General features: G+C 35.1%; 2 protein-coding genes across 4 annotated transcripts in view; one reads left to right on the plus strand and one right to left on the minus strand.

Moving 5' to 3' along the window:
- Positions 1–4,622, plus strand: part of ints9 (integrator complex subunit 9) — a 17,325-nt gene extending 12,703 nt beyond the window's left edge. The window contains exon 17 of the mRNA XM_067384464.1: positions 3,914–4,622. Within this exon, the coding sequence (XP_067240565.1) occupies positions 3,914–4,090 (177 nt within the window). The 3' untranslated portion in view covers positions 4,091–4,622. The remainder of the gene's footprint in view (positions 1–3,913) is intronic.
- The window catches only part of extl3 (exostosin-like glycosyltransferase 3), a 49,170-nt gene that overhangs the window by 3,630 nt on the left and 32,308 nt on the right, over positions 1–13,232 (minus strand). The window contains exon 6 of one of the 3 annotated variants that reach the window (XM_067384462.1): positions 9,498–9,987. The exons of 1 other annotated variant lie outside the window; for it this stretch is intronic. In XM_067384462.1, the coding sequence (XP_067240563.1) occupies positions 9,904–9,987 (84 nt within the window). In that variant the 3' untranslated portion in view covers positions 9,498–9,903. Of the gene's footprint in view, positions 1–9,497; positions 9,988–12,449; positions 13,061–13,232 lie in introns of those variants that run through there. One more of the 3 variants, XM_067384461.1, reaches the window with a different exon arrangement.

Consider the following 13,232-nt stretch of genomic DNA (forward strand, 5'->3'; position numbering starts at 1 on the left):
TTTTTAGATGCGTTTATTCATGATTAATCGATTTGACAGCACTAATTTTAATTTCCGTTTTAGTCATTCAATATAAACGTTTTATTTTCTTAGTAACCAAGTTTTTTCCATCTAATATTTATATTTGAATTCAGCTTTTTTCAAATTATGATTTTTTTTTTTTTTCAGTAGTTCTAATTAACAATGTAGTTTTTATTTATTTATACATTTGTTTACAATTGTGCGTTTTGACATTTTGATATGTCTGGTTTTAGCATGTAAAATACTTGATTTGTGTTTTAGTTTGAACACTTTGAGCACAACAGACGGAATGACATAGCAATGCCCTAGCAACTGCATAGCAATGTGCTAAAAACACTCAGAAAACTATAGCAATGTCCTGGCCACCATCTTCAACATACAGGCAACTCAAATCACCTTAGCAGTCACATTTCAGCAAAATGTAAAAAGTAATGGTTTGACAGTAATATCGTCATGGCTTTCTGGTATAAGTGAGAATGGAAAAGGAGAGCTCATTTGTGTGATTATAATCTCCATTATCTCACACACATTTGAGTTGTCAGGCCGCTGAAGTGAGCCGAGGGCGGATCGGGTTAACCCGAGGACGCTCTTAGGAACCGCAGAATGATGACGCAGCTAGAGATGCTGCTAAATGGGCCGCTGAGAGCTGGTTGGTTTGACCGCAGCTGTTATTACGGAGTAAAGCGTCCCACATCTCCACCATTAACCATTAACCTGAGACCTGCTGCTCAATGACGAAGTCTGATGCTTTTCAACAGACTTTGAAAGAGGTTTGATACTTTGAAGTATCAAACCTCTCGGATAAATGAGAATACGCCAATTAAAACAAATCAATCCCCAGATGAACTTTGAGATGCATATTGAGTGCTGTGCTGGAGTAATTAACATCGTTTATAGTTCTCTGTAGAAATCAAAGAGTCAAAGACGAAGGAGAGTCAGAAATATTGTAATACTGAGAATTGTTAACGATACCTGAGTTGCCAAGTTCAAAGCAGGGTTATTTTAGTGTTATTTATATACTGTATTTATATATTTATTTATTTATTAATATTATGAATGAACTTTTGTTTTCATTTAAAAAATTTAGTTTAAGTAATCATGTCATGTGCTTGTCATTTTATTAGTTTTTTTATATATATTTTTCTATTTAGATTTAATTTAATCTCAGTTTGTTTAGTAATGTTAATACTTACCCTTCAACTTACTTTATTTCAGTTGCTGAAATAACATTTCTAATTTTTGTTTATTTGTTTTTTCGTAGAATATTTATATTTTATTTCAGCTTTTATGTCAGTTACCAGCAATGATTTTTAATACTTTTAAGGCCCTGATACACTTCAAGCAAAATCGAAGGACAAACAGGTGTGATGTCATTTTGAACAAAGTTCATTTGGAGTTTATTTTGGGAGATTGAAATTGTAATTTTGGTAATCTGGTAACTGGTAACTTTCCAGCTGGTAATCACCACTGAATCACGTTCAGTCCGTCAAGGTCAGATGCGAGTAAAAACATGAACACACTGGAGAGCTGCTTTAGGCTACATTCAACACTGCAAGCCTTAATGCTCAATTCCGATTTTTGCTCAGATCTGATTTTTTTTTTTGTATAGTTCACATTGTTGTTTTAAATGTGGCCAGTATCAGATTTCCAGTGTGAACAGATCATTGTTCTGAACTGACCCGCATCCGCAAAAGAACAATACAGGGGTTGCCAGGTTTTAACCACAAAAAAAACACTCAATTGCTTCTCAAAACTAGCCCAATCACGTTCCGTGGGTTATCCCGGTAAAATTGCGTTCCAGGGGTTAAATATTGCATTAGTGCAGTCGCTTCAACCACAGAGTTGCAAAACAACCGGCAGCAACAGTGAAAATGTGACCCAATTCTTTGGGAAATGCAATTCTGCAATTCTGACATGCGCACACTGCACAAATTTGGAGTTCCCCGCTGTTTGCACATACTAACCTTTCTCCTAAACTGCTTTATTTCTTTGTTTTAAAGAGAGACTTTATTGATTTCAGGTCTTAGGAGATGATGAAGACACTTGATCCGTTGTGCCATGCTGCTTATATTTATCAAGCAGTAAAAACTTCCATTCCCATGCCCCAAGACAAGACGTCTGTGGATGAAAGTCTGAAACATGGAGTATATCGGGGCCTTTAGCTTTAGTTAATGATAACAACACTGGTCCTACTGAATACTGCACAGGATGTTCTGCTATATACAGTGGGTACGGAAAGTATTCAGACCCCTTAAATTTTTCACTCTTTGTTGTATTGCAGCCATTTGCTAAAATCATTTAAGTTCATTTTTTCCTCATTAATGTACACACAGCACCCCATATTGACAGAAAAACACACAATTGTTGACATTTTTGCAGATTTATTAAAAAAGAAAAACTGAAATATCACATGGTCCTAAGTATTCAGACCCTTTGCTCAGTATTTAGTAGAAGCACCCTTTTGATCTAATACAGCCATGAGTCTTTTTGGGAAAGATGCAACAAGTTTTTCACACCTGGATTTGGGGATCCTCTGCCATTCCTCCTTGCAGATCCTCTCCAGTTCTGTCAGGTTGGATGGTAAATGTTGGTGGACGGCCATTTTTAGGTCTCTCCAGAGATGCTCAATTGGGTTTAAGTCAGGGCTCTGGCTGGGCCATTCAAGAACAGTTACGGAGTTGTTGTGAAGCCATTCCTTCATTATTTTAGCTGTGTGCTTAGGGTCATTGTCTTGTTAGAAGGTAAACCTTCGGCCCAGTCTGAGGTCCTGAGCACTCTGGAGAAGGTTTTCGTCCAGGATATCCCTGTACTTGGCTGCATTCATCTTTCCCTCAATTGCAACCAGTCGTCCTGTCCCTGCAGCTGAAAAACACCCCCACAGCATGATGCTGCCACCACCATGCTTCACTGTTGGGACTGTATTGGACAGGTGATGAGCAGTGCCTGCTTTTCTCCACACATACCGCTTAGAATGAAGGCCAAAAAGTTCTATCTTGGTCTCATCAGACCAGAGAATCTTATTTCTCACCATCTTGACAAACTCCATGCGGGCTTTCATGTGTCTTGCACTGAGGAGAGGCTTCCGTCGGGCCACTCTGCCATAAAGCCCCGACTGGTGGAGGGCTGCAGTGATGGTTGACTTTCTACAACTTTCTCCCATCTCCCGACTGCATCTCTGGAGCTCAGCCACAGTGATCTTTGGGTTCTTCTTTACCTCTCTCACCAAGGCTCTTCTCCCCCGAAAGCTCAGTTTGGCCGGACGGACAGCTCTAGGAAGGGTTCTGGTTGTCCCAAACGTCTTCCATTTAAGGATTATGGAGGCCACTGTGCTCTTAGGAACCTTAAGTGTAGCAGAAATGTTTTTTGTAACCTTGGCCAGATCTGTGCCTTGCCACAATTCTGTCTCTGAGCTCTTCAGGCAGTTCCTTTGACCTCATGATTCTCATTTGCTCTGACATGCACTGTGAGCTGTAAGGTTCTGGACTCAACTGGACTCAAATGAAGGTGTAGAACCATCTCAAGGATGATCAGAAGAAATGGACAGCACCTGAGTTAAATATATGAGTGTCACAGCAAAGGGTCTGAATACTTAGGACCATGTGATATTTCAGTTTTTATTTTTTAATAAATCTGCAAAAATGTCAACAATTGTGTGTTTTTCTGTCAATATGGGGTGCTGTGTGTACATTGAGGAAAAAAATGAACTTTAGCAAAAGGCTGCAATATAACAAAGAGTGAAAAATTTAAGGGGGTCTGAATACTTTCCGTACCCACTGTATATTAAAACAATAATACGTATGTGAAACTGCATATTATGCAACAGTAAATGTTTCAAAACGATGATATTTACAGCATAAACATCTAAAATCATGTGTCGTGTCTCTCCTGGTAGAACGGCATCATGGAGGTGAGGGTGGAGGAGACGGCAGACGGTCACATTCTTCACCTGCAGGCGGAGGATGTGCTCATCCAGCTGGAGGAAGACGGCACACACATCATCTGTGACAACAACGAGCCCCTGCGGACCGCACTGAGAGACCTGGTGCTGCGATTCCTGCAGAAACTATGACCTCTGACCTCTCTGATCCCGTCGCTGTGGATATTTGGCTCGCAGGGCGTTAATGACTTGACTTGTCAATAAAGTGGCTCATCTGCACATCCAGAGCCAGAAACCAGGATCCAGAATGACTGTATATGGCTGATGAACTTCTTTTTTGACATGAGTGTAGACAGGTTTCATAATGTATCATCATTCATTTAATGTTTGGATGGAGACTTTTGTAACATTGTAAAATAACGTTGGAATAAAACTTTTTTTCTATATTTGTTTTAGCCTGTTTAAAACTCATCCAGAGAGTCTTGTCATTTACTCGCCCACATATTGAAACTCGACAAGCCCCATTCAGTTATGTGATGTGCCAATTGCTGCACTGCATATGCATCAGACAGTGAATAACAACTTCATAAAATCTCCTTTTGTGTTTCATAGAACAAAATCATATTGGTTTGAGTATGAGCATTTAAGTCACATTTGATCTGTAGTTTGTTTCTAGATTGTTTCAGCAGCACCAGAGGTCAGAGTTGAGTTTATAAATGCAAACGCTCTAATTCCTGAAGTTTTTGGGGCCTTTTCTGTGAATTAAATCAGATAAACATATGCTATGTAATGTGGTTGTGTACATTTTCACAAGCTGCTGGCCACATAACTCGCTACAGCGGTCAAAAGTACAAAATCGTACATAACTCCTAAACTGTTAAGCGTAGGCTTAAGTCTTATATGGTTGGAATCCTTGGTTCAAGGCAGGAAAAATGCATGCATTTGATAGTCACTCTTGCGAAATTTTGGAGTCCAATTGTCAATAATTATCAAAAAATGATGTGGACGATTATATGTTATCTACATAATTCGATGTTTAACTCTATCACATCCAATGAGCACCAGTGGCTATATAAAGACACCCCTGTAACACTTTTTGTTTTTTGAATTATCAAAAAAAAATTAAATTTGGATTTACAATCTCCAAGGGCCGCCAAAACTTTTGAAGTGGGCGGAGCCACTTTTACGAAAATGGCTATAACTTGTTAACGAAATGAGATATTTTCAACAAACTCGGAACATGGGTGTATGGCTTCAATCTTTGGTCATTTGAAAAAAATCGCTGTGATTGGCCACTTGTTGGCGCTATAACAGAACAACATCACCGTTAGTCTGATTGACTTTAAAATTGGCATGCAGCATCTTTGTCCAAAGTGCCATGATTGTTTATGACATTGGCGTATCTCAAATGGCACACTTCATACTGTAGCACTTTCGGTCTTGTGGACTTATAATGGCTGCCGCGTGCATGTGTCTGTTAAGTAGGGTGTCCCAATCATCATTTTAGGTTTCAGAAGAGTGCTCGTGAGCGCCCCCTTTGCGGCCACTATGCGCCATCGAAGCGCACTTCAGCGGAGCCCGCAAGTTTGCGAACTACACAGTGGACATTACCCGGCAGTCAAAGCAGCATTACGTCATGAAAGTGCTGACTCAGAGGAAGAACTTGAGGGTTTAGGGTGCCATTATTGGTAGATTATTTCAAAAACCAACTCATTTGCCAATACTAAGGTCACCTTTTCAAAACTCTTCACACAGTTCTCCTAACCAACTCTCAACTTGGCAAAGCAGTTAATTTCACATTCAAAATGCACTGAAACTTAACTCAAGCCATAACACTAGCAAAGATTATCACTTTGTCACTCATAAAACAGTGCCCTAAAACATTTAACAACAGATAGCATTATACAATGTTTTCTTTTGTAAACAAGAATGACACTCTCTACTGTTTAGAATTCACTGCAGCATATGTTACATGGTCAACATTTACATTACAGCACAAAATTATTCCTAAGTTTTCCCCTTTTGTATAGATGGTAATGAAACTGACTAACACCTGTGTAGGTGTTCAGGTACATCTAATTGTTTTGATAATATTTAATTTTTTAGATTCAGAATATATTTCAATATGGAAATACGGCAAATTGCTATTTTGTTCATTGTAGGTTCATAGAGTTTTGTTGGTGTTTGTGTCTGAGTGAGAAAAGAATTCATGTAATTTGAAAGATGTCGTCATCGAATGCATTTTGTGCCAAAGCAATGATAAATCATCCACAGTGCTCGCTGCATTTTGAAATAGTGACCTATGTGTTGAGAAATGGGTCCTAGCAATGCAAGGGAAGAAAATTTGGATGCAGATCTGCTAAATGCATTAATGTAAAAAAGACTCTTTAAGACTAGCCAGAATCATTGGGGGAGATTTAGCTTAGTGCGTTCAAGATTTGAAAGTAATTGTTCCATTATGTGTTCATTCGTTCATTTTCAGCCATATGTTGGTGCATCTAAAATTTCTCATTTATCCAATGTCATTTTTCATTTACACTAAAAGCTGGTTTCAAATCATGGAATGATAAATGAGGAGTTTAATACTTTACTGATGACTGTAAATGAATAATTAAAAAAAAAAAATCAATGTAAGATTATGTACAGTTAAGTAGCCGCTTAAATCTCACTTCTTGCCCCATATAATCATCTCCTGCAATATAGACTGTTTAACCTTAATATCTCAAAGATTATATGGGCAAACTCATTTATTGTAAATTCAAGGTTTGAAATGCTAAAACAACAGATGTAGTGATGAAAATGAAGATCATGATAGTTAATGTGATGATCTACACCTGTGCTAGAACAGCTGTGTATCAGTGTTATTAACTAAAACTATAGTGCAGTTTTACAGTACAATATTCTCCCTGCCGTTATGCAATAACGATTATGTAAATAAACATATATTTATAGTGATGCAATACACCAGAGATACTAAATTGTGAGCTGAGGGCCTGACCAGTGATTAAAATAACCTGGTGAGAGTAATGCTTCAGTAATTGAAATATATATATATATATATATATATATATATATATATATATATATATATATATATATATATATATATATATATGATGGAACTGAAATAAGTTGAAGTACTAAAATTACTAATATTAAAAAATAAAAATAAATTAAAGCTAAATAGAAATATAAAAAACTATGATAAAATTACTAAAATAAAAATAAAAATTGGAAATAGAAAAATAAAAGTTAATTCAAGATATTAATACTATATGGAAGAGGATTAGGGCCAAGCAATAATAAAAAAATAAACCCGTCTTGAGATTAAAGTTGTTAAATTTCGAGAAAAAAGTCGTTACATTTCGAGAATAAAGTCGAGATAAAATGTTGAGAATAAAGTCATTAAATTATGAGAAAAAAGTTGTTAAATTACGAGAAAAAATTCGTTAAATTGCGAATTTGTTCTCATAATTTAACAACTTTTTTCTTGTAATTTAATGACTTTATTCTCTTAATTTAACGAGTTTATTCTCAACATTTTATCTCGACTTTTTTCTCGAAATTTAACAACATTTTCCTCATAATTTAACGAATTTGTCCACGTAATTTAACAACTTTTTTTCTCATAATTTAATGAGTTTATTCTCGTAATTTAATGACTTTATTCTCAACATTTTATCTTGTCTTTTTTCTCGAAATTTAACGAGTTTGTTCTCGTAATTTAACGACTTTTTTCTCGTAATTTAATGACTTTATTCTCAACATTTTATCTCGACTTTTTTCTCGAAATTTAACAACATTTTCCTCATTTAACGAATTTGTCCTCGTAATTTAACAACTTTTTTTCTCGTAATTTAATGAGTTTATTCTCGTAATTTAATGACTTTATTCTCAACATTTTATCTCGTCTTTTTTCTCGAAATTTAATGAGTTTGTTCTCGTAAATTTAACGACTTTTTTCTCGTAATTTAATGACTTTATTCTCAACATTTTATCTCGACTTTTTTCTCGAAATTTAACATTTTCCTCATTTAACAAATTTGTCCACGTAATTTAACAACTTTTTTTCTCGTAATTTAATGAGTTTTTTCTCGTAATTTAATGACTTTATTCTCAACATTTTATCTCGTCTTTTTTCTCGAAATTTAACGAGTTTGTTCTCGTAATTTAACGACTTTTTTCTCGTAATTTAATGACTTTATTCTCAACATTTTATCTCGACTTTTTTCTCGAAATTTAACAACATTTTCCTCATTTAACTAATTTGTCCTCGTAATTTAACAACTTTTTTTCTCGTAATTTAATGAGTTTATTCTCGTAATTTAATGACTTAATTCTCAACATTTTATCTCGTCTTTTTTCTCGAAATTTAACGAGTTTGTTTTCGTAATTTAACGACTTTTTTCTCGTAATTTAATGACTTTATTCTCAACATTTTATCTCAACTTTCTCGAAATTTAATGACATTTTTCTCATAATTTAACGAATTTATTCTTGTATTTTTATGACTTTTTTCTTGTAATTTAATGACTTTATTCTCAACATTTTATCTCGACTTTTTTCTCGAAATTTAACATTTTCCTCATAATTTAATGAATTTGTCCTCGTAATTTAACAACTTTTTTTCTCGTAATTTAATGAGTTTATTCTCGTAATTTAATGACTTTATTCTCAACATTTTATCTCGTCTTTTTCTCGAAATTTAACGAGTTTGTTCTCATAATTTAACGACTTTTTTCTCGTAATTTAATAACTTTATTCTCAACATTTTATCTCGACTTTCTCGAAATTTAACAACATTTTTTCTAATAATTTAACGAATTTGTTCTTGTAATTTAATGACTTTTTTCTCGTAATTTAACGAGTTTATTCTCAACATTTTATTTAGATTTTTTCTCGAAATTTAACAACTTTAATCTCGAGATGGGTTTATTTATTTTATTATTGCTTGGCCCTAATCCTCTTCCGTAATACTACAACAGTATGTAAATAGTTTTCAAATTTGTGAAAACAAATTTTATACTTCCAATAAAAATCACCAAAACACCAGCTGATTCAATGACTTTGATACTTTAAGCATGCTGTGAAGAGAAAAGATCCAGCGGCATTTGAGACACTCGATTTCTGAATCGATTGCAATGATATTCAGGCATTTATAAGTGACTTCAGTGTCCAAACACATTTTGGGGTCACGCTACAACTGTTCAATATGACAATATGAACCTCAAACTAGTATTTTTAATTCATAATTGAATCCAGCCAAGCACTCGCTGGCTTTGAGCGGTGTTCTGGACAGGAGCCCTGAGTAAAAGAGGTGAAACATACTGCAGCAGAGTTTAATATCTGTCCTGTTATGTGATCTCTCTCTGCGCTGAGATCATGTGTGTCTCTCATGGGTGCTGAACAACATCCAGCTGCATGTGTTACTATTAGGAGTGCTGGGAAACCCCATATCTGCACATAAATCCTGCAGTTATATCAGTATTCCCTTGTCAGTGCTTGTGTGGAATTAATTATTAGTGATTCTTGGTAAGGCAAGTGTCATTATTACTATTGCTCATACTAGATTATTGATTTTAACAAACCCCAAACCATATAGTGTTTCATCTGGTGGACAACAGTGTTATCATGACACTATACCATAGTTATTCAAAAACAATGACATCTGGAAACATACAATTTAATGCCATGGTATTATTTTAGATAGAGAGATAAATAGAGAGAGAGAGATAGAATGATAGAATAGAACAATCGATAGATAGAACGATGGATGGATGGATGTTTCTCAGGCTCTGGTCTGTATGCTGACACACTGAAGGTTTATGAGGTTCAGCCCATCAGGGAGGGTCTAATTTCATGTTGGCTGCTTCACGGCTGGTTTTCAGCCTCTCATCATGTGTTTCAGAGACGTTCAGCTGATGTCAGAGTCAGACGTGCGTTTGGAGATTGATTACAGACTGCAGTGTTTCCGGATGTTCAACAGCTCCTGGAAACACTGAACTTCAGACCCGCCCGAGCCGAGGCCAGCTGCGCTCCCGACACAAACCCTGATGTGATGGACACTCCAAACACAAGAAGGTGGAGAACTTTATAAGGGCAAAGACGTACAAGTGATGTATGAATCAGGAACAAATTCTTTTGAACCATTTATTTGTGCAAGTGAATGTAAATGATTGCAGATGTGTATTTCCACAACACTAACATTTATTTTGAGGATTAGGGCCAAGCAACAATAAAACTATAAACCCATCTCGAGATTAAAGTTGTTAAATTTTGAGAAAAAAGTCAAAATAAAATGTTGAGAATGAAGACATTAAATTACGAGAAAAAAGTTGTTAAATTATGAGAATAATGTTGTTAAATTTCGAGAAAAAAGTCGAGATAAAATGTTGAGAATAAACTCATTAAATTACGAGAACAAATTTGTTAAATTATGAGAAAACTCGTTAAATTTCGAGAAAAAAGTCGAGATACAGGGAGTGCAGAATTATTAGGCAGGTTTTCTTTTACAGATAAAATGAGCCAAAAAAAGAGATTTAACTCAGACTGAAAAGTCAAAAATTCTTAAATACTCATGAGAAGGACGCAATACTAATGTAATACTAGAAATTGCAAAGTTAAAGCATGACCATTGGACAGTGAAATGCTCATTGGGTCAGCGGGGTCATACAAAAACAGCTGGAGAAGAAAAGACACGTTAACTGCAAAATAATTAAGAATTAAGGTGAAGAATTAAGTGTGAAACCATCAGGAACCCTTTAGTCTCCAGCGCCACCATTTCCCAGTACTGAAACCTACCTGGAGTCTTCAGAAGTGTGAGGTGTCAGGATCTCAGAGACTTAGGTTAGGTGAAGAATCCTAAAAAATGACCCGCTCTTAAGAATCACAAGCTGAAGTGTTATAAAGTACATGAAGACTGGGTTTTTATAGGCCTTATAGACAGACAGCTTGAGAGTGACTCCTGAAGGACCAGCACCACATCCTCTTGTACCACTGTTTGAAGAATTTATTTTCCAGAATCTGGCAGTAAGTTTTGGAAGATCATTTAGTCCATCTCTGCAAGATGGACATTTCAGGATAAGAGATGGACTAAAAGTGAACTCCCACACCTTACTGCCAGATTCTGGAAGATAAATTCTTCAAACAGTGGCACAGGAGGATGTGGTGCTGGTCCTTCAGGAGTCACTCTCAAGCTGTCTGTCTATAAGGCCTATAAAAACCCAGTCTTCATGTACTTTATAACACTTCAGCTTGTGATTCTTATTAAGAGCGGGTCATTTTTTAGGATTCTTCACCTAACCTAAGTCTCTGAGATCCTGACACCTCACACTTCTGAAGACTCCAGGTAGGTTTCAGTACTGGGAAATGGTGGCGCTGGAGGGTTCCTGATGGTTTCACACTTAATTCTTAATTATTTTGCAGTTAACGTGTCTTTTCTTCTCCAGCTGTTTTTGTATGACCCCGCTGACCCAATGAGCATTTCACTGTCCAATGGTCATGCTTTAACTTTGCAATTTCTAGTATTACATTAGTATTGCGTCCTTCTCATGAGTATTTAAGAATTTTTGACTTTTCAGTCTGAGTTAAATCTCTTTTTTGTCTCATTTTATCTGTAAAAGAAAACCTGCCTAATAATTCTGCACACCTGAATATAGGACATTTTTCATTTCCAGCCTTCATGAACAATTATATATCACTTATAAATGATTAAAAACAATATTAATAGTAGTTATTAAGATTGATGTGGATTGGAATTGGTAAAATGTGCTTGGAAAAAAAATATGATCAGAAAATCAACTTGCCTAATAATTCTGCACTCCCTGTAAAATGTTGAGAATAAAGTAATTAAATTACGAGAAAAAAAAGTTGTTAAATTAAGAGAACAAATTCGTTAAATTTTGAGAAAAAAGTCTAGATAAAATGTTGAGAATAAACTAGTTAAATTACGAGAACAAATTCGTTAAACTATGAGAAAACTTGTTGAATTTCGAGAAAAAAGTCGAGATAAAATGTTGAGAATAAAGTAATTAAATTACGAGAATAAACTCGTTAAATTACGAGAACAAATTCGTTAAAATTTGAGAAAAAAGTCGAGATAAAATGTTGAGAATAAAGTAATTAAATTATGAGAATAAACTCGTTAAATTACGAGAACAAATTCGTTAAATTATGAGAAAAATGTTAAATTTCGAGTAAAAAGTCGAGATAAAATGTTGAGAATAAAGTAATTAAATTATGAGAATAGTCGTTAAATTACGAGAACAAATTCGTTAAATTACGAGAAAAAAGTCTAGATAAAATGTTGAGAATAAAGTCATTAAATTATGGAGTTTATTCTCATCTTTTTATCTCGCCTTTTTTTCTCGAAATTTAACAAAATTTTTCACGTAATTTAATGATTTTTTTCTCAACATTTTATCTCGACTTTTTTCTCAAAATTAAAATTTTCTTGAAAATTCTCAAAATTTAACAACTTTAATCTCGAGACGGTTTATTTTTTTATTATTGCTTAGCCCTAATCCTAATCTTCCGTAGTAACTAAAGTTACATTTCTCTTTACAGATTTAGACCCTCATACTGTTCCTCAATGAATATAGCTATATTATATATTATATTAAAAAAAAATTAAGTCATGTCATGATGAATCATTCAGTTGAATCAAATGATTCCCGAACCGATTCAGTGCTAGTGAACACTGACGTTTGACACACTGAGATCTTCACATAATGAAAGATGACGACACTGGCTGGTTTATTAGTGTGGTTGAAGAAGTTGTCAGTTATAACATTTGCTGGCATTCAACACTTTACAACCAATAGTTTATATCGTCCAAACGCTCGTACAGTCTTCACAATGATTTCAACTTAATTAAACATTAAAGCCTGTTCAATAGATTTATACACAATACAAAACATGGGCATGTAACAAAACAAAATCTGATTATTCATATTCCTCTTCTAAGAGGAACAGAGCCACATTTATGTGTTTTAAAAAATAAAACTCAATAAATTTACAATTGCAGGGCCATTTTCCTACATGTACCTATCAGGACAGCCATCATGAATTAACCAAAAGACAGAAATAGCGTTCTGAAAGGCATCTCAGATTTGTCAGCTGAAGGGTGAAATCGGGTTGGCAGAAGGAGCCCCAGGTAACATCCTGGCACAGAAAAGAGACACGTACCGTTTACAGAGGAAAGGGGAACTACTGCCGTCACCGTTATCTTCCTCACATAAATCATGTTTGTAGTTTCATAGACCCGAAAATCAGGCGTAAGAAATCTCAAAGCGGACACACAAAACACATCCTCACTTGTCAAGAGCATGTCCAG

This window comes from Chanodichthys erythropterus, chromosome 4, assembly GCF_024489055.1.
Source record: "Chanodichthys erythropterus isolate Z2021 chromosome 4, ASM2448905v1, whole genome shotgun sequence".
Lineage (NCBI taxonomy): Eukaryota > Metazoa > Chordata > Actinopteri > Cypriniformes > Xenocyprididae > Chanodichthys > Chanodichthys erythropterus.